General features: G+C 34.8%; 2 protein-coding genes across 3 annotated transcripts; both read left to right on the top strand.

The window, feature by feature from the left end:
- The first annotated feature begins 7,318 nt into the window (after positions 1 to 7,318).
- LOC110697238 lies at positions 7,319 to 8,497 on the top strand. Its single transcript, XM_021874601.1, has 2 exons — positions 7,319 to 7,906; positions 7,988 to 8,497. Exons 1-2 carry the CDS (start codon positions 7,466 to 7,468, stop codon positions 8,411 to 8,413), a joined length of 867 nt encoding a protein of 288 aa, XP_021730293.1. The 5' UTR covers positions 7,319 to 7,465; the 3' UTR covers positions 8,414 to 8,497.
- A 9,358-nt stretch (positions 8,498 to 17,855) lies between these two features.
- On the top strand, positions 17,856 to 26,619 carry LOC110697986 (transcription factor BIM1-like). 2 transcript variants are annotated; one of them, XM_021875395.1, is made up of 12 exons: positions 17,856 to 18,390; positions 18,719 to 18,994; positions 19,157 to 19,231; positions 21,430 to 21,801; positions 22,921 to 23,014; positions 23,097 to 23,221; positions 23,463 to 23,571; positions 24,194 to 24,263; positions 24,338 to 24,433; positions 24,912 to 25,366; positions 25,767 to 25,896; positions 26,001 to 26,619. In XM_021875395.1, the coding sequence occupies exons 2-12, from the start codon at positions 18,955 to 18,957 to the stop codon at positions 26,100 to 26,102; spliced, it is 1,668 nt and encodes a 555-aa protein (XP_021731087.1). In that variant the 5' UTR covers positions 17,856 to 18,390; positions 18,719 to 18,954; the 3' UTR covers positions 26,103 to 26,619. The 2 variants fall into 2 exon arrangements, with proteins under 2 accessions (XP_021731087.1, XP_021731079.1); XM_021875387.1 differs by having other exon boundaries at positions 17,857 to 18,390; positions 21,424 to 21,801.

Here is a 26,619-nt window from a genome sequence, read left to right as displayed (position 1 = left end):
TAAAATTTAATTTACAATTAAAATAGTATTATTATGTACTGTATTATAAAATCACGTAAATTTGAAGGTCGGATAATATTTTTATTGTGAAGAGAACGGAGCTAAACTCAAAAATGTAATAATTCGTGCAAAAGAGATACCATTTTTTTTCCATGTGTTTTGGTAGCAAGTCTTCATTTCTACATTATCCACGACATTACTATCTTGGAAGCTTCCGAAAAGGGCTAAAGTCATGCAAGTAATAAGAAAATAGATTTAAAAGGGGAAGTACCAGTATCTACAGCAATAAACTGACAGGAGAACAAAATTCTAAAGTGACCTTAATTTAATATTTAATGTACAAGCTATTTATTTAACCTGATTAAGAATATCACTATCAATTGTCATGTTTTTTTTTTCCTATAATATTTTTTTTCTTTTTTCTTTTTTCTTTTATTGTTTTACTTATGACATTGGTGACTATGGCGAGTAGTTTCAAAATCATAGGTGCAATGTAAACATGCTTTATTTCAAGCTAAATCTTAATAATAAAGAATTTGGAAAACACAACACATACGACTTTGTTAATTTAGCCACTTCCGCATCCATAAATCACACTAGAGCCTTTAATTCGTGGTTATATTTATCAAAAATTATATTTAGTATACATACATATTGAAAGCGATAATCTTGTTATCTTCTATTCAATACTTTTACTTAACATTGTTAAAAACTACTTGTCAAATAGTCATGCACAAAGCTAAGGTATAGCATATCTATCTACAAAATAAATTATATCTCATAATCGTCCATCTAACAGCTCGATTATGGTCATAATATTCTTAGAATTGATGTGATTTGCTTAGCATAATAGTACGAAGTTTCACCTTTTCTAATTTTCTGTACATGCTATTAAATGACGAGCTTATGTCTTGCAAGGTAGGTTGTGATGTAATGTTTAATGTTATCTAAGTTTATCTTTATTTCAAAAGACAAAGAAAATAAGTTTACATAAAACTATGAAAGCCTTTTTTAACTTTACAAACTTCGTTCTTATATTTAATTTGTTCACTTAACTTTTTTTCTTCTTTTTCATTATTATTATTTTTTTTATTTCTCATACTTGTATTAGTTTGTTCATTTCTGAAAATCACCATACCGATTAATGTTTGATAATGACTATATACAATCTTTTTGTAAAATTATGTGTAAGTGATCAATGAGAAAATACATTAAAACAAATATATAATGGGGCGTGTTCCGTGTTCTATTATCGTGAGTTTCACCAATGAAAAATTTACATACCTGAATTATAACTATTTGTAGTAGCAAATTGAGGTTAGGTCTCCTTTATTAACCCTTAATCCCTTATAAAGAAAATTATAGATAAGTAACAAAGTAATATTCCATAGAAGTAAAAAAAATAACAATTAAAAAAAAAAGATAAATAAATATTCATGCATATGATGAGATAGTTGGGAGAGATAATCAATAATTAAACTGATAAAATAATTATACAAAAGTGTTGCAATTTATCAGAATCAAAAGAAGCATACAAACAAGTGAAACATAAAAAAATTTAGGAAACCAATGGGATGAAGTAAATGCTAAAAACAAGTAGTAGTACACACACTCGTCACTCGATGGAAGTATTAATTGGGGGGTGGGTTGGAGGGTTTGATTGGGCAAGGAAGTGAACACGAGTACAAAGTTGGCTAAATAGACAAGGACGATGTAATTTTAGTGATGCGACATGTCTTATATGGACATGACTACATTCATGTTTTTGCATGACATGATAACGGCCTTCCTACCCCCAAGTGCTTTCCATGTGCACCGTTTTATACAACTACTTTTATTACACTTTTTTTTTTAGAAAAATTATTATTTTCATTTTAACCAATATCATTTACTCAACTCGTGTTTTTATTTTTTTATTTTTATGCACGTACTTGCCATGGGTGACTTCTTGTTTAATTCTATCGAAGGAAATGCTCTGTAATCTTTTAGACGTCAACTCGGTGCAAGCTAAGGTTTGTGGGCTGCTCCATGACATATCAATCACATCAGATATCTGATCCCTAATAATCCCTTTCTAATCTTCAAGATAACCGGAATATACAACATGTCTATTGAGAGAAAAGCAGACAGCGGATTGAATAACTAATATTAGTCACTTAATGGATATTGTCCCATATAACTCTACCTTATTTTCCATTATATCTAATGCATCATGTGTTTCTCTCATGCGAAGGCCTCTTATTCTATTTTCAAATTTCTTACCTTATTAATATTTTCGTATCTTACAAATTAAATTACCATACCTAGTATTGGTCTTGAGTTTTTGGATAAAGATCTTCTTTCTATTATGTGCGAAGATGAATTTTATTACTCCTTTTAAGATGACAAGCTAGTTTTTCTCTCTAGCTACTTCAATGATATAAATAAACCTACTTCAATTCAATTGTTATCTTGCCCAAATTGTACACTATCTTGAATGTTTAAGCATGGCAATTAAATTTGATGTGTTCCCTGTTCAATATGTAGGAAAAATTGCCAAATTGAGCGTTTTTGGAAAACAATTTCCCAAACAAGACGCGTGGCAAAACTATTTACCAAACTAAGCTTTCAGGGTAAAACGCCAACCAGGGTGGCGTTTTACCCTGGGCAATTTTTTTTTTTAATTTTTAGTCAAAGGTAAAACGCCATCAAGGGTGGCGTTTTACTGCTGGGCAAATTTTTTCAAAAAAAACATTTACACAAAAACGCTAACGCCGTTGGCGTTTTACTTTTAACACAAAAGCGCTAACGTCGTTGGCGTTTTAGAGTCGGGTATTTCTAACAGCATATATCGCTGTTCTTCATTATTCAACCAAACCCCCAAATTGCAAACCCTTAACCCCGCGCATACCAACTTCCAATTCTCCATATTTGAAGCAATTTCATCACATTCCGTAGCTTAGTTTTGCATCATAGTCAATAAAAATTAATCCTCCTTCTTTGTTCAACACTGTTACGCCCTACTTTCATCGAAATTGAGGTATGTCTTGAATTTAACTATTTTACTTGTGTATGATGTTTTTTGGGAATTTATGTTTGTAATTTACAATGCATGTACTATAGTGTTGTTCAAGTATGCGAAATATGTATAACTACATAATACATTGTTGTTTAATTATTGAAATTAAGTATAGTTATATGTATGTTGTATAATTTCGTATAATTTATATGAAGCATTTAGTTGTTGAACTACATATATGAAGCATTTAGGGAATTACGAACTACATTGTTGAGTTAAGTACATTTAAATGTATCTTACATTGTTAGATTAAGTAGGTAAGTTAGTATGTTGTCGAACACTGCGTTGTATGTACGCTTTGCTTGGGGATTTATTGGAATCATTGTGGTTTTAGTTGTGCATATGTGTCACCTAATATGTGGTCTGATGTTATGTAGAACATGGCTTCACAATTGATTGTTTTGTTATGCCGTTGGGGGGGTGAAATTTTGTGTGTCGGACCCAATGTCGAGTATAGAGGAGGAAAAATGGAACCGCTAGCATTTGAACCTTGTATGACTTACAATGATTTGTTGAAGAAAGTTTATACTATAATTGGTTCAAAGCCAACAAGTGTTGAAGTGAACATCAAAATGAGGTTTGAAAGTGTTAGCGGGATTCAAATCTAACCTGTTTTGAATGACGACCATTTGGAGGTTTTGAGGGGTGTCGTTGCAATGAGGTCTCTTCCTACTGATTTGTATGTGGAAACGGTGCCTGTATGTACTCAACAACCAACATTTCTTCCATCATACAATGCAAGCTCTCTACAAATGCCCGCATATAACATTCCATCATCTGAATATGGAATGGGTTCTTTCAGTAGAATGTTACACGACGATCAATTTGACATTCCATTCAGTTCACAATTTACGGCGTCGGGGTCAATGCAGCAACCTGGTCCATCTACCTCAAACAATGACATTTCATCATCGATGCAGTTGCAAAGTTACTCTCCCACGCAAGAACATATTGAAACACCACCGTTTCAGACTTTGGTGAATGCTGAACTTGTTGTAAACAACGAGTTGTCTGTTCTTGATATGTATAATGACGCAAACGACGAGGGTGAAGACGGAGATGAAGAAGATGTTATAAACAACGATTTGTCTGTGGATGATGTTGTTGCTAGAACTCCATTACCTTGGTTCAGTCAAATAAACGAGAACTATGAGGTGGACATACATTGGGGTGATTCGGGGAGCCAGTGTTCGTTTCGTGTCGGGGGAGAATTTGAGAAGGGCATGATTTTCGACAATAAGAAAGCGCTACAGGAAATGGTGAAATCATTTCTACACCACAGTGACGTCGAATGAGAATGTCCTTCATTTAAAGTGCAAGAGGGGGTGTGGTTGGTCGCTACGTGGTACAAAAACAAATCTAACCACACGTGCCTTTAAGATCGTATCTTACAAGGGCCCACATCGCGACAATTGTGTTAATGAAGTTCCGCCCAGAGATCATCGACACTTGGACTCCTCTGTTATCTGCGACTATGTGAAGTCGTTTGTGCAGAAAGATCCATGTTTGAGAGTTGAGTTCATACAACATGTCATCTCCAACAAATTTCAATTCGATGTTCCATATCGAAGAGCGTGGTATGCCAAACAGAAAGCGATTGCGGAAATTTTTGGGGATTGGGAGAGTTCATACAACAGACTTCCTTCATTCATGCAAGCCCTCCAGGAGTCGAACCCAGGCACTGTAGTTCTGTGGAAATACAAAGCTATTGCTGAAGGCGTTTATTACAGCAACATGGAGGTATTTGAACGAGTGTTTTGGGCCTTTAAGCCTTCCATCGATGGGTTCAAACACTGCATGCCTCTGTTATCTATTGATGGGACACACTTGTATGGGAAATATAAAGGCACACTTTTGGTTGCTACAAGTGTTGATGCTAATTTTCAGGTATTTCCTTTAGCATTTGCAATAGTTGAAGGGGAAAACACCTCGAGTTGGTCCTGGTTTCTAAGCTGCATTCGGGTTCATGTTACTGATCGAGAGGGCCTATGTGTTATATCTGACCGACATGCGGGGATTATTGTTGTGATGACTAACCCGGATGTTGGATTTCATGAGCCACGGGCCTTTCACAGGTTTTGCGTTCGACACATGGCCTCTAACTTGAGGACCCATGTGAAAAACAACGACATGAGAGACAGGTTCAAGGCTGCTGCACACCAACGCCAAGAAAAAAAATTGGTTGAAGATATGCGTTCTATCGGCGAAGCTTGTGTTAAGTCCCTAGAGTACATCACGGATGTGCCGTTTCACAGATGGTCCTTGTTTCATGACGCTGGTCGGAGGCATGGTATATGTACTACAAATTTCTCAGAAACTTTTAACAATGTGTTGAAGGGAGCTCGTTTTCTGCCAATCATGTCCCTTGTCGAGTTAACTTTCCACAGAGTTAACAAGTACTTTAACAGAAGCAGAGATAGTTCACTTGCTAGGCGTGCTCACGGATATGCATACTCACCTAAGGTCACCGCCATTTTGGAGAAGAATAATAGAAAGGCAAAATACCATACAGTGGATGTTTATAGCCGTCAGCTTGGTATATACCAAGTAACAACACACCGAGGAGAAAGGATAGGGAGAAAAGGGGGTCATAAGCATACCGTTAACTTTAATTTAAGAACATGTACATGCAACAAACCGATGATATTTCACCTACCATGTTCTCATGTTCTAGCCGTGTGTCTTAAGTATTCAGTTTCTGAGAAACCGTGGGTGGACAGTTTCCTACGATCATAGGCGTATGCAAATACTTATGCCCCACAATTCTGGCCTATTCCTTGTGAGACGACGTGGAGGTCATACAGAGGGCCTAAAATCATTCCTGATGAGATCATGGTCCGAGGACACGGTCGCCCACCGTCGAAGCGTATACGAAATGAAATGCATGAGACAAACCGTCCACCAAGCAAATGTAGTCGTTGCCGTCAGGAAGGACACAATAAGAGATCTTGCCCTTTTCGAACGGACGGTGACCGGTAGTGGTGTTAGTTTATGTATTATTTTTATACCATGTTGTGTGTATGTGTTCAAGTAGGATGTAGCTGACTTTTTGTTTTACATTGTACGCTGAACAGAGATCATGGAGGGACAGGATCAGGGGCAGACACGACATGACCCTGGACCAGCTGACCCTTCAGTGCTGACACTTCAGGATACCCATCGGAGCCGTGACATATGGGAGCAGATAGTAAGTTTTCATCTACCAAATATTTATTGTGTTTGGCATTTATTTGGTTCACTGATCAAACAATTTATTTTTTGTTCTTGTACAGGGTGATCCAGCACGTTGCTTGGTTTGCAGGCACCACGTTGCCACCACGGTGGTAGATTGGGTGGTCGACCCCCGTGTGCTACAGTACATCGATTTTGTGGGTTTCGGCGGATTTCATAGGATGGCCTTCACACCGATCGATCGAGCGCTTATTACTGCGCTCGTTGAGAGATGGAGACAGGAGACTCACTCCTTCCATCTACCAGTTGGGGAGGCCACCGTCACGCTCCGAGATGTGGCGATACTTACACGGCTCCCAGTGCATGGTAGGGCAGTTACAGGACCGATTATACAGGACCCTCGTGGCCTTGTTGAGAGGGTGTTAGGGGTGAGGCCTGAGGCGACCGATGTTAGAGGCACAGGGTTAAGACACATATGGTTACGAGAGACATTTGGGGTGTTGCCTCCTGATGCTGATGATGGGGTCGTCCAAAGATACGCTCGAGCGTACCTGTTCATGTTGATAGGATCATTATTCAGTAACAAGAGTGGTAGTCACATACAGTTGATCTACCTACAGCTGTTAGAGAACAACTGGGAGGGTATACGTGACTACAGCTGGGGTAGTGCGTGTCTGGCAACCTTATATCGACATCTTTGTAGAGCATCCCAGCGTAGTAGATGGGAGATCAGCGATCCCTTGATTGTGCTTCAGGTAGTCTTGTACTTTCATACCATTTTCTACCTATTACGTACTAAACATTGGCTAGACTAAACTTTTGTTTTTTTTATTACAGTTATGGGCTTGGGAGCACATCCACGTTGGTAGGCCAGCTATGCCTGCTAGGCGTCGACGCGAGGAGGAGGAGGAAGACGATCAGGAGCATGCATATGAGGCGCCGCCACACCCACCACCGGACTTAGCATACGGTTGCCGGTATGTATGACTTATTGTTAAGTTATCCACATATGGTTTTACTTTTCTATTAATTTTGTCATGAACACTGTTATTATACATGTAATCAGGTGGCTAGGGCAGAGACTTACTCGTGTGCATGCAGCAAGGGGTCTGCCGTATTATAGAGATGCATTCGACAGACTGAGCGAGTCTCAGGTTATAGTTCACTTTAAAAACTAATTTAACACCGTGTTCATTATTTTAATAAGTTAATTATGATGTTAACGACTGCTTGTTAATGCAGATGACGTGGGATCCGTACGTCCCTCACTTAGTCGATGCCATGCCCCAATATCTTCTTGATCACCAGATGGAGTGGCGTGCCATGACAGTGCTCATCTGTTTTGAGTTGGTGGAGGTTCACCTCCCCGACAGAGTCATGCGACAGTTCGGCCTTTGTCAAGCCATCCCCGCCCCGTGTGACACGAGTGTCCAGTTGCACAGGACAGACCGACGAGGAAAGGGGGAGGTTAACTGGGCAGTTCAGCATGCCCCTTACATTGACATGTGGGACCAGCGGCTGCAGCATGTCGCGGATGGTGCGCCTGTCCAAGGCCTGATGGAGTATCACGATCCATACATGGTATGGTACAGGAGCATTACCCGACGCTTCATCAACCCTAACTACACCCCACCCTCAACGCATTACCACCCAGCTTTTGGAGACATCAGTGGATATGTGAGTTTTTTGTCATTTTTTCTTTTCCTCCAATTTATAGTTTCTTTAATTATTAAAATGGCTGATTGTTGACTAATGCAGGCGTCTGATATGCTTGCTATACATGATGCACTAGAAGTCTTGAGCATATCATATCCCACCATACCGCAGTTGGATGACATTCACGCAATGACTGTGAGTAGCTTACAGAGACATGGTCATGGCCATCTTATCCCCCAGGGCCGGGACCAATCACACCGCCGTTCACACCGTGAGGTAGGCAGCAGTAGTAGGGGACAGACTCACACGTCCCCTACAGGGTCCCCCCTGTTTTTTGATGATCAGGAAGATATCGCCATCCACATGTCTGTGCCATACTCATCTCAGGAAGGACCATCTTCCAGCCAACAGACTCCTCCCCAGACCTCTGCCCCAGATCCTTTCACAACGGTATCTCAGTACTACCGTCGTAGAAGACCGCGATTGGATAGACAACACTTACATACAATAGATGAATCGGGATCTTAGAACTTCTTTTGTTAGTTGTAATCAGATTCTATAGTACATTGTATCCAAATAAATATTATCAATTTTACTAACCTTTTTAGTTCATTTTCTGTACATTATCAACTTCACCATACGCATTCATTCTTTTCATTGTATTGGTTGCTGGTGTTGTTGTTGTTGTTGGTGTTGTTAATGTTGCTGATGTTGTTGCAGTTATTGTTGTGGTTCCTGTTGTTAAGGTTGTAGTAGTTGTTGTGATTGTTGTTGATGCTCTTGTTGGGGTTGTCGCTGTTGCTCTTGTTGGGGTTGTCGCTGTTGCTGTTGTTGTAGTTGTTGTGGTTGTTGCTGCTGTTGTTGTTGCAGCTCCTGTGGTTGTTGTTGTTGTTGTTGCAGCTCCTGTGGTTGTTGCTGCTGTTGCTGTGTAGCTGTGTTTGTGTGCAGAGATAAAATGCCAACCATGGTGGCGCTTTAGGGGGGTAAATTATTTTCAAAAAAATCACTCAGGGTAAAACGCCAACGGCGTTAGCGTTTTTGTGTAAATGTGTTTTTTTAAAAAAATTTGCCCAGCAGTAAAACGCCACCCTTGATGGCGTTTTATCCTTGACTAAAAATTAAAAAAAAAATAAATGCCCAGGGTAAAACGCCATCCTGGTTGGCGTTTTACTCTGGAAGCTTAGTTTGGTAAATAGTTTTGCCACGCGTCTTGTTTGGGAAATTGTTTCCCAAAAACGCTTAGTTTGGCAATTTTACCCAATATGTAACAGTTGTTTGTTTAACAATTATAAATATTTGACAAAGTGTATAAAATCATGATCCCTTTTAAACAAATATCGTACACATATAAACTTGTCATACAATTATAAATAGGACATATATATAAATATAATATAATCGCTTGTCATTTTTAAATAGTAGTAAGAGTATAACACCTAACTAATTTGAAGAGAGTTATCTACAATTGATCGATTAGTTTGCAAGAGAGTTGTTATTGTACTCATATAAATTGTGCTACATTGATAAAATTATTGAAGTTGAAGTCAAGTTGGATGAGACAATTAGTAGTATAATCAATTAATCAAGCATTTATACAGCATGACGAGATATTTACAAATTAAACTTTGAATGCAAATTAATTAATAAGAGATGGGTCTTAGCATTATGAATATAATTCTTTCCTATTTTTTTTTTTTTATTTTTTATTCTCTACGTTTTGTGGTCCACTTTTCAAATTTTGACTTCTAGAACTAAAACTCATCACTATTTTAAATATCAAATATATATCACATATGTAGAATCTATCGACTTGAAATGCATTTTCAAAGTATTCCCTCCGTCTTTTTTTTTTTTTTTTTTTTTTTTATTACACTTTGGCCTTTACGACCTCCAATACATACACATCTTTGGCCACATATATCTTCAACATAGTTTGAGTAAAAGTTCTTAAAAAATTGATAATTTGAAAATTCATTTCAAGACGAAATTAATAACAATCCACATGATATGATCTTGATCTTTAATTTATATAGTAGTACATATATATTTATAGTCAAATAAGTTTTTAAATGTTGATCACCAAAGTAAAAATGTAACGGTAGAAAAGAGAGAGGGACGGAGTATCACCTTTTTTTTTTTTTTTTTTTTTACTCATATCTTATTAAAATGTGCATGACAACCGTAAAAGTTAAAATATAAAGAATAAAGAGGAATGGATGGAGCTCAATCTGGATCAATGGCGAAGAGACCATCGAAAAAGTCTTGAAAACAAATAAATATAAGAAAGCAACTAAATCTCCATTTAAATGACTCATTTATTTATATGTGGGTTTTTCATGATTATGATCATTTAATGCAAATTATACATTTATTTCATTAACTAATTTGTTTCCCAATTGAAAAAATGACTTGTAATTTTCCTTGATTGAAATCAATCATACTCATATCACCTCTTCAGTACTAATAATCAAACGGAAATACTCGTACAATTTATTTTCTGACTATATTTTTCATATGAAAAAGGAAAATTTGCAAATTGCAGCCATTTAAAGTTAATATTTTGCAAATTGCAGCCATTTAAAAAAAAAATATTGCAAATTGCACCCCAAAAGTTGTTATAAATTGTAAATTGCAACCTAATTCAATTTTTTTCATTGGTACGGTTTGCGTGTCGAAAAATGTTCGGTTAAGGTTTTAGCAGTCATTTTAGTTCTCGAGGTTCCAAATTAAGCTCGGAATTGGCAAAAAATTAACGTAAGTGCCTCGTTTTTACAGCAAAAAATAATTGCCCACAAATCGATACATTTTTGTCACGCAAAACGAGGCACTTACGTTTTTTTTTGCTAATTCCGAGCTCAATTCAGATCCTTAATAACTAAAATGGCCCCTAAAACCTTAGTCAAATATTTTTTAACACGTAAATCGATGAAAAAGTTGAATTGGGTTGCAATTTACAATTTATAAGAACTTTTGGGTTGCAATATGCAATTTTTTTTTTAAATGGCTACAATTTACAAAATACAAACTTTAAATAACTGTTATTGACAAATTTTTCTATGAAAAACACGACTATTCTTCGAATATCTCAAAAATAACATTACTCGATTATTTGTAAAATCTCAAAGAAGAAAGTACTCCGTAATATATACTGTAAGTTAGTAACACAAAATATTGGTACGGGGTAACAAATTGTTAGGTTCCAAAAAAGATTGGGGAGTTTGAAAATTGCAAGTGTCACGTGAATGAAGGTCGGGGGTAAATATAGTGAGTTGACTTAATGTAGTAATAGTTGACTTAAAATAGGACATTTACTAGTAGTACAAAACCTAAGATATGATTAGTGCACAGATCCCACTTAGTAAATGTAACTCAGTTTAATTAATAAATTAAACAGAAAATAACTATTTTTAAAAAAAACATGGTACGGTATAAGTAAGATTATTAAAGAAATTCAATTACTGAGTAATTATCACATCAAACAAATTATAAAAAAAAGAAAAAGAAAAAAAAAAAGAAAAAAGAAGTAGAGTAATAAGCAGAGGATGTTGGTACAATGGCAGATAAAGGGGGGTCACGTGCCAAGTGCGAAAAACCAAAGGTGCCAAGTTGACAACCCCATGCGAATCAGTTGGTTTGTTGCTGGAATTAAAAAATAAAGAAAGAGAAAGAGTTGTTGGTTTTATAATTTATGTGAAGAGGTGGTAGGGTAAGTAGGGTGGCTACTATTTTTATTTTTTAAGCTGCGCCGGAAAACCCGGGACTCGTACTCCTGCCAACCCTTCACTATCCCCATGTGTCTTCCTTTCTTTCATTTTCTCACTCCTCACATTTTTTTTTTTTTTTTTACTTTGATTAATTAAGTAATTTTAGGTTATGTTAAATTCAACTTAGAATCTGTTCTGTCCAGCTTAATTTTACTTCATTTCAGCTCTAATTAGTTTAGTTCATTTCAGTTCATTTCACTTCCTAATTTTCTTCTCTCATAAACAGTTCAATTCACTTCAGCCCCAATCAGTTCAGTTAAGTTGTTTTCAGTAAATCGGAACAGGCCCTTAAGCCCTGTTCTTTTACATTTTTCTGTAGAATTTTTCAGTTCATGTTATTTCAATTCAGTTCAGTTCAAATATTTTCATTTTATTTTTGTTTAATGTAGTTATATATGTTATTAACTAGGATACACGGACACTTCATCCAACTGTCGTGTTCGTGTCGGACACCGTTTAGACGCCGACACTTGTGGGACACATGACGCTACGTCTCGGACTGTATCCTACTATGATATGGGCTGTTTAACTTTTTTTCTAATGAGAATATTTAAGTAAAGTAAGAAAAATAAGGTAATTATTAAATAATATGGGTGCATTCATATATAGCTCATTGTTAATATGATACAGTATGATCTAATGAGAGGACGAAATGACAAATATATGGTCAAGTTCTTTTTTTTTTTTGAAAAAAAATTAATAATATATGAATTTTAACATTCTGTACCCGTGTCCCTTATTTTGAGATAGATGTTTTCCAGTATCCATGTCGATACCCGTTCTTGTGCAACCTATTATTACTCCCTCCGTATTTTATTATTTGCTTCATTTCTCCATACGTGGAGTTTTAGGAAGAACAGTAAAAAGTAATGAAATACTTCATCCGTTCTAAATTAGATAACATGTTTCTTTAATAACATTTGCCAATGCAAAAGTTCAATCGAAAATATCTTTGATTATATTATTGTAAAAAATACTAAAAATTGAATTTAATTAACACATTGAAATGAATCTAACAAGATTCCACATGATTATGCTTTATTTTTATACCTATTTAAATCACAAATATTAGTCAAAACAAAGTTAATAAATAGTGTCAAAAGTCAAAATGTGTCATCTAATTTAGAACAAATGAAGTATATGATGGAAGTGGGGTTGGTTAGTTGAATAATAACAAAATTTAAAAAAAAAACAAAATTGAGTATAAGTGGGGAAGAGAGAGAATATGATAAATATTAAAATATGATATAAGAGGCCTACTAGCGTGGAGGAAAATAGTAAAATATTATTTAAAGTTTCTAAAAAAGGAAGTGGAGCAAGTAATAAAATATTAAAATACCGCAAAAGGAAAGTGGAGCATATAATTAAATACGGAGGGAGTATTAATAATAATAATAATAATAATAATAATAATAATAATAATAATAATAATAATAATAATAATATATCATTGTATTTATTGATAATAATAATATTTGGCCGGCTAACACACACCAAAACACTGACCGAGTAACCTCTGTCCAATTGAGTAACCCTTGACAGATCGAGATACACTTGACCAAATAATCCCTGATCGACCGAGTAACTCTTGAACAATTAATCACGACCGCACGGTGTGGGCAGCCACATATAAAACTTTATGATTATTCAATTAGTAATTATTATGATTAATTATATATTATTAGTTATTAATTAATAATAATTATTATTTTATTAGTTATAATTATCATTATGATATTAATAAATGTTATAAATAATAGTATTATATATAGCCTTATTATGTGATAATTATAATTCGGTTTTTTCACCAAATACCACTGAGTTTTAACATAATTCACCAAATGCCACTAACATTTTTCAAATTCACCATATAACATTTCGGTTTTATAAAAATGTCACAACATGCCATTTTCGTTAAATCAATTAGTCATTAACGTTAATTGTGCTATGTGGCAGCTTGTAATTGGTTCTAATTAATATTATTTAATTAATTAATTAACTTTAGAAAAATTATTTTTAAAAATAAAATAAAAATTAAACACCATCAATACAAGCCACCGCCACCCCCGCCGGTGACAATCCCGACCCCAGCCACTTCTCGGCTGGCCGGCGACTGCCCTCCTCCCCTGCCGGCGACAACCTCGACCCAAGCCAGATCCTTATTCGAAAACCACAACCACGAAACCGCCACGAAACCGCCGCCTAACTTGCTAAAAGTACCACCACAAAATCGCCGCGAAACCACTACAACGAAACCACCACAAAACCGCTGCCTAACTTGCTGAAAACCACCACCATAAAACCCTAAAACACCAAAATTGAAACCCTAGATTTGGGTTTCAGGGTTTCGGCGTACGCGGTGGTTTAGTGGGATGGATATGGCATATGGACGGGGTGAATTTGTTCGCCGACGTGGGGAGGGGGGTTTGGGCGTCGGCCTGTGGTTAGGGGAGGGTTTTCGTGGGAGATGCGGGCACGACGATTCAGGGGAAGGGGAGGAGCACCGGCAGGGGGTTCTGGTCAGATTCCGCGCCGACGCGGGTGGTTATGGTCGGATTCCGTGTCAGCGGAGGGTGTTGGATAAGGTGGTGGCTGGCTGGGGGACGTTGGTGGTGGCTGTTTTTTTTCTTCTTTTATTTTTTATTTTTTGATGAATAATTAAATAATTATTTTAAAATTAAATAATTAGGAAGGGAACCAATTATACGTTGCCACATGACATTATTAGCCTTAATGACTAACGGTGTTAACGTCCGTTAGTCATTTATGGCATTTTGTGACATTTTTATAAAACTGAATGTTATATGGTGAATTTGAAAAATGTTGGTGGTATTTGGTGAATTATGTTAAAACTCAATGGTATTTGGTAAAAAACTGTAATTATAATTAATATTATTATTTTTTTTATATCAATAATAGTAATAGTAATTATTATTAGTATTACATTATTAATTATTATTACTAATAATTAATTAATTAATTAATTAATAATAATAATAATAGTAATAATAATAATAACAATAATAATAATGATGATAATAATAATAATAATAATAATAATAATAATAATAATAATAATAATAATATAATTCAGTTCAGTTCAATTCAGCTCATTTCAATATACTCCTTCCGTTTTTTTTAAATGCATCACTTTCCTTTTATGGGTGTTTTTTTTAAATGCATCACTTTCTTATTTGGTAACTTTATACTATATTTTATCATTTTTCTCTCTTACTTTAAACCCCTTTTAAATTATTTTATCATTTCTCTCTTCTTTATGGTCCCCACTTATATAATAAAAATATTTATTCTCCCTCACATTCTTTCTTTTTCATGGTCCCCATTTAACTTTTATTATAATAAATTATTCACCCACTCACAATATTATATTACTCTTCTAAAACTCTGCGCATCACCAAGTGATGCAAATAAAAAAAAATCGGAGGGAGTAGTTTTGTTTAGTTCAGTTCGGTTCAACAAATTTCAGTCCAAAAGAAAGGGGCCTTATTTATATTGATATCAATTTAAAGAAATTCAAATGAAATCAAACTAAATCATATTAGATCCTATTTTTTATTTGCGTTTATTTATTGTCAGATATCTTTATTTTTGTAATTTAAAAAATATTGAAAACATATTTAGAAACTAGATATTAATATGAATATAATGACATCTTATTCGTTAATTGTTTATTGTCTTACAGATTAGTGTACAAATTAGATCAAAATTTGGTCAACTCTAGAAATTAGATCGATTAGAGGAATTTTCAAAATTAAATTATGAAGAATTTTCAAAAGGATGACCCAAAGAGGAGCAAATTTTAAAGGATATATATAGTATGTAGAGTATATATAAATTAGATAAGATAGAGGAACGATTTTCCACAATATTGTCAAAGCTAAAATAAATTTCTTCATTTTGTTGGTTTAAAAACTTATTCCCAAAATACTGTCCACATAGAATCGGTATTGGGTGTCCATTTTTTAGTTAGGTTCAACTTACAACCGCTAACAATATTAGCGGTTTTTCTTTGAAAATTACAGGCAAAGAAAACCTAACTTCAGTAGCGAACAGTTCTCTTCCCTTCCTTACTAAATAACAAAATCATATCCTATAATAGTAGGGTAAGTGCTCACCAGAATGCCTAAAATTGTCAATGATAAATTCAAAGAAAACTGGATGAATTAATTACTAAACATTTTCTTAATAGTTTTATTAGTTAATCAAAACCATTTAAATTCATTCACTTATATCAACGTAGAGGGTTTTTAGGGTTTGTAAAATTTCCTTTTTACGGCAAGAGGGTTGGCTTAATCCCACTTCAATATATATATACCTATCCTTGTAGGCTCGTGTGTGATTTCTCTTATTTTATATTAGTCCATGATGAGCTGTTAACCTTTTGATTTATGGTGTCTGCCAGTGGCGGATCCAGGGGGTACACAGAGGTACAGCTGTACCTCCATTCTCAAAAAAAAAAAAAAAAAAATGTTAATCAAAGAGATCAGTTTTTTTAAATAGGCGCTCTCTTAGGTTCGAAAATAACAGCCTTCAGTAGCGCTTCAAATCTAGCGCGTGGGACTATTGAAAGTGAAAGAGCCCAGTTGTTCTAAATAACTGGTCTCTTAAGTGTTCTCTTTCTTATTCCACAGATTTGCTTAGATCTAGCGCGTGTTCATTGCTTCATTGCTATACTATTCAAAGTTAAAGAGACCTGTTATTGAACAACTGGTCTTAGGTGTTCTCTTTTTTATTGGAATTTATTCTAAGGGAATTTTATGTGCTATTGTTTGCCTCAATTTTCTTTGTAGTTTGTAATTTATTTCCACCAACTTAAATCGATTATGGAGTAGATATATATCAGGTATTCTTCATATTGTAATTGTAGAACGTATCGTTTAAGCCATGTATTCTTGTGTGTTAGAATGTGACAATGTATTTAAAGTAAGTGTATGTTATTAGCTATACTAAATTAAATTATATATTACAATTATATATCTTTTAATGTATATATCTTAGTCATTAACTTATAATTATAATTTGGTTAATCTAATTCTTTAGCTTAGGTAAGTGTAACCTTGCTTTAATTTATATAATTGGTTTCTTTGTTTTGCTCAATTGTGTTCACCATTTAAGTGGAATGAAATACAAACATGTAATGACGACTAATAAGGGTGTGGAATTATAACTAACAGAAATTCTACATTACCAAATTTTGTGTTTTTATTATTTATTTATTTATTTATTATTATTTTTTTAACAAACCTAATTTCGTACCCCCATACCTTAATTCCTGGATCCGCCACTGGTGCATGCAGGCCTGGTCATTTAGTATTCCATTTTGGAACTCAGAGTTGTTAATTGTTGGATAACATTACTTTTGTAACGGCACACTATAAATTCATTAATGAATCCTCTACATTAAAGTGATATGTACACGTGTTTGTTTGTTTATCTTTTTATGGCGGTTAATTATTTTGAGAGGATGTCATACGATTCTGTAATCTACAACTTGAATTTATATGACAAAAAATACGAGCTCAATAAATTTATCACATTGCAATAAACTACCATGAATCTCATCACTTGAACCTCTTATCAAATTTTCAAATATTTTCCACTTCTCTTATCTTTAATAATCTATATTCTCAATGTAGAATGCATGACAAATTTGGTAAAACTTAGATTTTACTAAGAAAATTATTTGAAAAATTCATAGCCGTAAAAAATGATGAATAGCATAATTCGTTACATCATTTTTTTTGGTGTTTAAAGAGCCATAAGGGTAGCCATAAGGGTGGGCGATAAGAACCGATCCCAAGATTTCTTGAAATCAGGAAGGGGAGCTCTAAAAATTCATAGCTGTAAAAAATGATGAGAAGCATAATTAGTTGCATTGTTCAAGCATCCAAGCGCACTTCTATGAATGCACATCCATCTTAGTACTATTAAAAACATGCAATAACCCAACTGTCTTTAACTACCCTAAAAAAAATGTTATGTTAGCAAACTTAACACTAACATAAAACCTAGGACACCAAAAAAGGAAACAATGAATCACAGGACACATATAGTTTTGACATCTAAATAAATTTTATAATTACTAATTTTTCAACTCTCAAACTATTTTTATCTTTTTCATTTTCCAAATAACCTTTTTTTTTTTTTAAAAAAAAAAGACATAAAAAAAAAAAAAATTAATGTAATGAACTTTAGTGTTGGTCCAATGTGATTATAGTGCAAACCATATTATAAAAACAATAATATAATGAAAGGGTATCTGAGATTATTATTTTTGATTAAAGTGCTCCTCGGGATTGCCAAAATCATAAAAAATTCCCAAATCTTAACATCTCATTATCATCATCTTTAAATCTTAATATTACTCCCCACACTCCCTCATTTTTTTATTTTATTTTTTTTCATATTTATAAATTATTCATCATAAATAAAAAATAAAACACCTAATTATGTTAACGGAGAAAATCGTGAGTAAAAACGCCGTTAAAATACCCGCCGCAACGACGTGAATATAACGCCGTTTACACAAACAGCAACACTGTTTAAAAGATCTCCTCACTGCAGTTAAGAGGTTTTTCGAAGAGAGAGAAACTCGAGTGCTAGAGAGAGAAAGTGAAGAGAGAGAAAGTGTGAGAGAGAGCAGAGCAGAGCAGCGCCTATCTCGCGTCAAGCAATTTTCTTGAGGAGAGAGAAAATATATTACTCACCAAAGATCAAAGCGTAATTCTTACTGCATTTTTTTGTTGATTATTTTGAATTTTATAGGATTTGATTCTGCTAAATTGTTGTTGTTGTTGATGAGTTTGATTTTTGTTTGAGTTTTTTCGTTGTTAGATCTTGTGATTGATTATGAATTCTATTGGATTGTTTGTGATTTCGAGGTTTTTATCTGAATTATGCATAAGTCTGTTGATTTTCGTAATTTTGATTAGTGTTTCATCTGAATTTTGCATAATTCTGATGTTTTTCGCAGTTTAGATGCGTAATTCAGTTGTTGTTTTCACGTTTGATGCGTAATTCTGACTTTGTTTCTGGAATTGAACTGCAGATTTGCAGAAATTTGAATTTAGTTGAAGAAGAGTTGACAGAAGCAGCAATTTTTGAAGAGAGAGAAAGTGAATGTGGTTTTGGATCTTCTGCGTAATCTCATTCATGCAAATTATGATTGCATGATTTTGGATCTGATTTCTGGATTTGAATTTCTCCAACGTTCAAATTATTGCGAAATTCAGCTGATTTTGCTTCATAATTTGATAATTCAGTTGGAATTTTAGGGTTTTTTTTATGGAGCTTCCTCAATCCCGCCCTTTCGGAGCCACACAAGGTAGAATTTCCGTAAAAAACGTTTCGATTAATTTTATTTTTATATTTAATAATTGATGAAATGAAAGATAAAATTCACATGGTAATTCGTATTTTTGTACCGTATATTTTCATTTTTTAAAAAAACTTTTTATTAATTTTTTTTGGTTGGTTGAAAGTACAGGTAGAAAAGCTACGCATGACTTTCTTTCTCTCTACAGTCACTCATCTCTTCAGCAAGATCCAAGGTCTTCTCACGGTAAATTTCTTTTTTATTTTTTCTCTCTCCTTATCGGTGATCGGATTTTCTGATTCTTAGTGGTACTGTAAGAGGGTGACACGGGGTAGAGTCTTGTACGCGTATATGGAATTATAGATTTTGAGAGATTTAAATATTTCTACTAGTAGTTAAGTGAAACTTTTTGTTTTGCTAAAATTTAATAAGCACATCTAATGTTTTTACGGGTTGGTTTGCGCCTTTATGCATGTGAGTTTTATAAAAGGGAAAAGAAAAAATAAAATAGTTATACTTTATAATACAGTAATAATTATTTGGCTAAAGATGGGCTTGGAGGAGGGGGGACTAGGGGAGCATATAAAACCATATAATATAATTAGGCTATCACAAAAAAGATGAATCATGCATGTGACGACCAAAAATGAAATATCTTTCCTCCTAACAAATCGCATTTTATATGTGATTTTGGTTGGTTAGAGCGATGACTTTTGTTGGATGAGAAAAATGGTAGTGAAAGTAGGCTTCTATTCTTTCAGCCCAAATCTGGAATAATAGATCTGGGTTCTGGCCCATGGGCCCTAATATAAAGCCAGAAATTTGGAGGGCCACTTAGTCTTGGACACGTCACACGTGAGGGAGAGGGGGTTGGCTTTTGTGGGCCCCATTTTGGGGGAGACACTGACTGATTGATGTTACGTGAAGCCCAACCCACATTGAAAATGCAAAATCCTTTTTTTTTTGATGTGGGTCTTCAGAAAATACGCACGCTCTTGTCTCTGACAGTGATGTTTGGGCATTCAAGACTAAGAAGAGAGAGAAAGAGAGAGATCCAAGTCGTGTGGTTCAGTTGTTGTCCTTTATGCAATTTGGCTTTTACCCTTTTAAATGTAGTCCTGTCCAAAATTGTTTTTGAGTCTGTTTTGGTATAAGTTCTTTTCAAGATTAATCATACTTCAATGTTTAGGCCAAGTTCTCGGATTAAAATAATTTTACCGAATTAAATCTTAATTGAAATTGATTTTTACTAATTAGAAGTTAGAACTGATTGTTCTAATGACAAATTCTAGTGATGGACGGTCTAATGGGTTATATTGGGTAAACAAATAGGGAGTACAAAGTAGATAATAAGTTCACAAGGATGTAAATGTCGCCTTCTATCGATCAATGAAAAAGATAAAAAAAAAAAATGCGTATATGATAGGGGACTGATTCGCATTGCATCCTATTTGAATTTGGTTTTAGAATATATTCCATTACCCTCTAATTGACTACACACTCCCTATACCACAGAAGATAGAATTACTTTGCAATTTGTTACATGGAATTTGAGCCAAGGATTGATTGCATGTAAAAATCTCGGCAATGTGAAAAATCTAATTTCAAGCTAGAAAATTTTCGTTGCATACACAAGTAGTTCTTTGAAGCTCGAGAAAAGTACATCAAATTGGAATGCAAAGGCAGAGTATCATTGTGTGTTTGTAGTCTTTGTACACAGATTATACACAAACATGAATTAATGTCAAGAAGCATGCCTTAAAAATTATTTCTTGCAATCACTTGGACTCAAATTAAACTCGGCTATTTAATGAAAACTATCCATGAACATGGACTATGATCTTACATAAACTGTCAAAGTATCCATTCCTATGTACACCATATTTTCCCTTCATATTTTTTTTTTTTCAATTTATAAATGGACAATAAGCTTCTAAATTTATGCCTTGTAGCTGTAATGTTGTTTTGTTTCAAAAATACTTCTCAATAATGATTAGTGATTGCATTGTCTCTTTGATGAGCATGGATTTCACAATTATGGCGACATGGTAATTCTAACATTTAGACCAGGATGTTTCATTTCTTTGCTGCATTAGTTTCAGTTAAGTATTTGTTTGCAGTCTAAATTATTATGCTTGTGACTCATGGTAGCTGAACTACAGTGTTTTGCAATTGCTAAACATGGCCACTGTATAAATACTATTCATGTAATATATTTACACAGCTACATGTATCTCGTGTAAATCTATTCTTCACGCTTTTTTATTGGTCTGGTTTGAATGTTCTTTTGTCTGAGGTCTTACAAATTAATAATTAATTGAGCAGTAATATGAATGATCGAAGAAGAAACAGTTGATTGTTTGCACTTCCTTATTTGCACTTCCTGTGCAGTAAAATGTTTAAGTGTATGACTTTATCTGTCTTTTCAACTCTGAAAGGAGCAGGAGGTTTGCTTAAAACACATAATTTCCTCCAACCACTTGAAGGGGAAGAAAAGCCTGGTCCTAAGGAAGACAACTTGGTAGATATAAATGCTAAGCCTCCATCTGCGGCTCCTCCTACTTCAGTAGTTGAACATGTATTGCCTGGTGGGATTGGAACATACAGCATAAGTCACATTTCCTATTTTAATCCAAAGGTGCCTAAGCCAGAGGAGAATATCTTCTCAGTGGCTCCAGCAACCAGCAATGATAAAAATGATGACAATTCAAATTGTAGCTCATATACGGGAAGTGGTTTCACATTGTGGGACGAATCAACTGTGAAAAAGGGAAATACAGGGAAAGAGAATTTGGGGGATGAAAACATAGTAAAAGGTAAATGTCTAATTCATTCTTTCAACTTAGATTAAGCATTGCATAGCAGGTTGATACCCGATTTAAGTAATTTACTATCTAGACATTAGTCCAATAATAATTATTGTGTTCATGTTTTAGTTTGGCATACAAGACAACTTAGAGGGCCAATTGAAGTAGAAAGGTAATATACTATACAGACTTTTGCAAGCATGATGCTTGTTGTCCTAGTGATGCTTTCAAAGCGTTTTTATGGGGATTGGAGGTTACACTCACATCAATTTACCACTCCATCACATATTAGACCTCTCACTTATATATTAGGAATAAAAAAGAGGCTATCTGGTAAATTAGCTCACTGGTGAACTAGAGAGAGGAAGGGCAGTAAATCCCACATAAGTGTGAGTATCAAATTGTCCCCTCTCTCACAGTTTGCTGGAGAACTATCTCTCTAAATAGCCTTACTTGTATTTTAGGGTGTCACAATATAATTTTTTCTTGAAGTCACTATCTACTTTGATTTCTTCATCACACCAATCTTCATGTCATTTAAAAGGAAAAATATGGGATTGAGGGAGGATTTAATGTTGCTACAATCGCATTTGAGTTGAAAACAGTTTGCTTGCACAAGCGCTTTTTTCATGATGGAATTTGGACATGCTAATATGTACATTAGACTTTGATTTGGACAGGGTGTAAGAGTGGCAAGGTTAATTGAGTTAATTTAATTTTAAATGCAGAGAAGCAGATAATATGAAAGGGGTACAAAAATGGGCTCATATAAAATACATAGAATTGAATACTTGCAAGTGTTGTAACTCTCAAATTTCCTCTTGGGAAGTATTGATATAAGTTTTGGTTGAAGTGATTGCTCTGGGTCAGAGACTCAGAGTACTACTCAGTAGTATTCCACATAAATCTACTTTCCAATAACTGTGGGCTTTCTTTACATAACTTACCTTCCTGTTCTAACGCTAACTAGATCAAAATTTATCAGGAATTTGATACTTGATTTTCGATAAAGACTTTTGTTCCATCCCAATTTCTGATACTAGGGAACTTGTGAAGTTTCTCTCTATAAGTATTACATTTTTATGAACTTCACTAGATTTTGAGAAATCCCTTGATTTTGATGTACAGAGTCAACAATAAAAATGGGGCAATGGCCTTTGGACCGGCCGTCACAGTCTTCTTCCAACCACCGCAGCAGTGTCAGCCCTCTCTCGTCTTCTCAGTCAGTAACTTACCCCATTTATATTTCTCTCATCCTCACCAGCAACTATGTCCAACTGATAAGGGAATTGGAAATTTTATAGGGCATTAATTCAGAAGAGTCAAAGCTTTATGGAGATGATCAAATCAGCAAAGGGTCCTCATTCTGTGGAGGAAGAGGTTGAAGAGGATTTGAGCCTAAAAAAGGAAAGCAGCTCTTCTCTAAAGGGTTAGTATTCTGCTCATTGTAATAGGAGTTGGGTTGTATTTGGCGTCATGAACTTCTTTATATCACTCTGTCTCTTTTTTAATTGATACAGAAATGCAGTTGTAGATGAAACTTGTCTTTGAACTTATGTTTTCTCTTGATAATACAACCTTTTTTTGATTGACTTCATGGGTTATAATTAAGAATATCTCATTCAATTAAGATGTAGAGGTTCTAACCATTGAAATTGATGATTCTACAGGAGAATTACGTGTAAATGTTGGTGGAAAGAGCAGTGATCAGAAAGCTATCACCCCTCGGTCCAAACACTCTGCAACAGAGCAGCGAAGAAGATGCAAAATTAATGACAGGCAAGTTTACCTCAGCCTAAATAATGAACTGATTTGTAAACCAAAGCAGACTTTTTAAAACTGTCTGAATTAGATGGAGCACCTGCTAGATGCACCATGTGACTTGTGCCTCAGAAGAAATTATTTATCTGTTCCCATTCCTTTGATTTGTTGCTGCATTATCTGGGAGTTGTCATCTAAGTGACATCTGATTATTTGCCATATTGGATTGAAACTAAATTTTTTGTTTCCAGAGTCTTTAGCAAGATAAACAGTAAGAAGATATCAAATTAATGCAAAAGAGCATTTCCTATATGTAGAGTGTTAGACTCATCAATAGTGTCTGATTGGATAGGGTGTCCGACATCTATCTGCCGAATTTTTTCTAGGTTTTCTGATATTCTATGAAAAATCACACCCATCTCAACCCAGGTTTTCTGATATTCAATATTTCTATGTAGATGCAATACGGTCATGGCAAGGTAGGTGAAGAATTGTGCAACATAGATTCTAATTGTGAAATGTGGTCCCAGAAAAAGTCGCCTGTTAATCTAGCTTAAAATTCTCCTTGCATGCATTTTAAAAACTTGATGTCCCAAGCAAGAGTTACTGTCTTATTGACACCTCTTTTTTGCCTTTGCAGATTTCACATGTTGAGAGAACTCATTCCTCACAGTGACCAAAAGAGAGATAAGGCATCTTTTCTATTAGAGGTATGAGCACAGGCACCTTCTCTTATCTGACATAGTGCTGTCCAGAATACACTCTCATATCTGTATTTATGCAGGTCATTGAATACATTCAGTTTTTACAAGAAAAGGTAAATAGATACGAAGGGTCATACCCTGGATGGAATAGTGAACCACCCAAGTTGAATCCATGGGTAAGTTCTTCAGTGTTTTTTACAGGTTACGCTAGCAATATGTATACTCTGAAAGGACTTCTTCCTTGCTTCAGGGCAACAACTATTACACCAGTTCATTCAGATTGATATTGTGTAGAGTTAAAAGTAATGTTTGTTAAGTTAGGTACCGTTAGATGGTTATAGTGGTATTTGATATAATCAGTGTATGGCTGTTACTTAGCAAATAGACCAACTTTTAGGTTAGAAAGCCAAAAGCCATCTCCAAAAGGTTACTCAAACTAACTTTTGCATTTTGGCTGAAAGGCCGAAAGATTATACCAAACAAATTTTTTGATTGTTTGACCACATGAAATAGTCATTAGTTACTAAAAAAGTAGTAAAAAAACCATTTACCAAACAAGGGCTTAATACTCATTTTATTATTTTTGTGTGTTTTGAAGTATCATGGAAACTTTTTAAGTAAACCATTGTTCATTTTTTATTTTGTTTAATGCAGAGAAATAGCCACGTGGCAACTGAGAGTTTTGTTGATCAGTCTCGAGCAGTGAATGCTAGTCCTGTGTTGATGTTCGGTGCTAAAGTTGACGAGAAAGCTACTCCTGCTGTTTCATTGAATTTCCCGCGCAATCCCCAAACCCCAGCAGAGAGTAGCATGATCAATGCTATCAATGTCAAGACAGTTGATCAGCAGCCTGGAACAACTAATAAAGCAGGATCAGTTTCTCCACCACTGCAGCATGATATCCATGCTCCTATCATTAATAGTTGTGCTGTTGCACCACCTCCTGTGAGGCTTCCATTTGAGGGAGGCAATGCTTCTTTCCCTCAATTACAGTTATGGCAAAGTAGAGCTTCTGCATTTGAGCCATCTCTTGCCACCGATAAACTGAAAGATCAAGAGCTGGCTCTTGAAGGTGGTACAATTAACATCTCAAGCATATACTCTCAGGGGTGAGTAATCATAAACTCTATTTGTAGATGCTCTGTGATTAGATAAGGCAATATTTCACACTCTTCGTATGAATCGTATCAAAGGTGATTGAAGATTATGCATAACCATTTTTGTACACTAAGTGAGAAGCAAGGATTCTGTCCTTGAAACTGTAGTATAGGTTTATAAGGGCAAACGTTGCTTGTCGTAAATAAATGAACAGTAACTGAGTTTTCTCTTAAGTCATGATAATGTTTAACGTACCCAGTTTGCTGATCAGCAGATTAAGTTTATCCCTATTTTGGCAACTTTTTTAAGAGAATAAATGATTTCAGGGATTGATTGTATGTATAAAATATTAATTCTCCTGTTTTTTTTTTTTTCTTTCTACTAACTTGAATGGATATTAATTTCGAACAGGTTGTTGAGTACGCTGACACGAGCTTTGCAGAGTTCTGGGGTAGATTTGTCTCAAGCAAGCATATCAGTTCAAGTTGACATAGGAAATCGAGCACATAATAGACAAGATTCCCAGGAGGCTGCTGGGAAGGTAAGCATAACTCAGTAACTGGGCGAGTAAGAGAAAATTTTTAACACAAATGTTTCTAATATTGTGATTATATCTAAGCAAAAGACCTGTTTCTCTTTATTCAGGGTGTTGAAATTCCCAGTGGTAATCCATCTTTGCAACATGCTAGAGTTGATAACACCAGTAGCGAGTCTGATCATGCAGTGAAGAGGCTCAAGACAGGCTAGATGTTGGGAGGTTTGGTACATTCTTTTGCTATGTGATTAGATCATTTTTTGCGGAGCTGTCCTGGCCCTCTGGTAAAATCGCCCATCCCTTCTTCGCCAGATCAACCAGTTGATAGCTTGAGCCAAATTGTACATGTTATTAATTTCTCTCTTCAATTTGTTTTTGCTTAGTCTTTCAGGACTTCTGATGAGTGAATAGGTAGTCCTACTTAGAATATTCTTTCATCTTAATTTTTCTTAATCTTTTCAACTTATGTATTTATATATAGGCATCCATATTAGTATACGAGGAGCCACCTTTTAATTATGAGCTTCCATATTGAGAAGCTTTTATTAATTTTTTTTTTTTTAACTTCATTTTATAACTTGTATCTTGGGGGCTATAGCAGATTAATTAGCAGCTTATATACTGATAAGCATACTCTTTTTGTTTTCCTTGCTACATGTAAGCATACTCTTTATTAACCAATTAAATTCTTGAGATCAAGTCATTCAATGGAGTTTGAAATTTGGAGGA

This window comes from Chenopodium quinoa, unplaced genomic scaffold, assembly GCF_001683475.1.
Source record: "Chenopodium quinoa cultivar QQ74 unplaced genomic scaffold, ASM168347v1, whole genome shotgun sequence".
Classification (NCBI taxonomy): Eukaryota; Viridiplantae; Streptophyta; class Magnoliopsida; order Caryophyllales; family Amaranthaceae; genus Chenopodium; species Chenopodium quinoa.
Note: the sequence above shows the minus strand (reverse complement) of the source record. Positions and strands in the feature narration are given on the sequence as shown.

Bases quoted from the DNA above. Each gene is read 5' to 3' on its own strand.
- LOC110697238 (XM_021874601.1), top strand. From the start codon at position 7,466: ATGCAGATGACGTGGGATCCGTACGTCCCTCACTTAGTCGATGCCATG. The intron at 7,907-7,987 runs GTGAGTTTTTTG...TGACTAATGCAG, and splicing joins TTGGAGACATCAGTGGATAT to GCGTCTGATATGCTTGCTAT.
- LOC110697986 (XM_021875387.1), top strand. From the start codon at position 18,955: ATGGAGCTTCCTCAATCCCGCCCTTTCGGAGCCACACAAG. The intron at 23,572-24,193 runs GCAAGTTTACCT...TTGCCTTTGCAG, and splicing joins AGATGCAAAATTAATGACAG to ATTTCACATGTTGAGAGAAC. The intron at 24,434-24,911 runs GTAAGTTCTTCA...TGTTTAATGCAG, and splicing joins CACCCAAGTTGAATCCATGG to AGAAATAGCCACGTGGCAAC.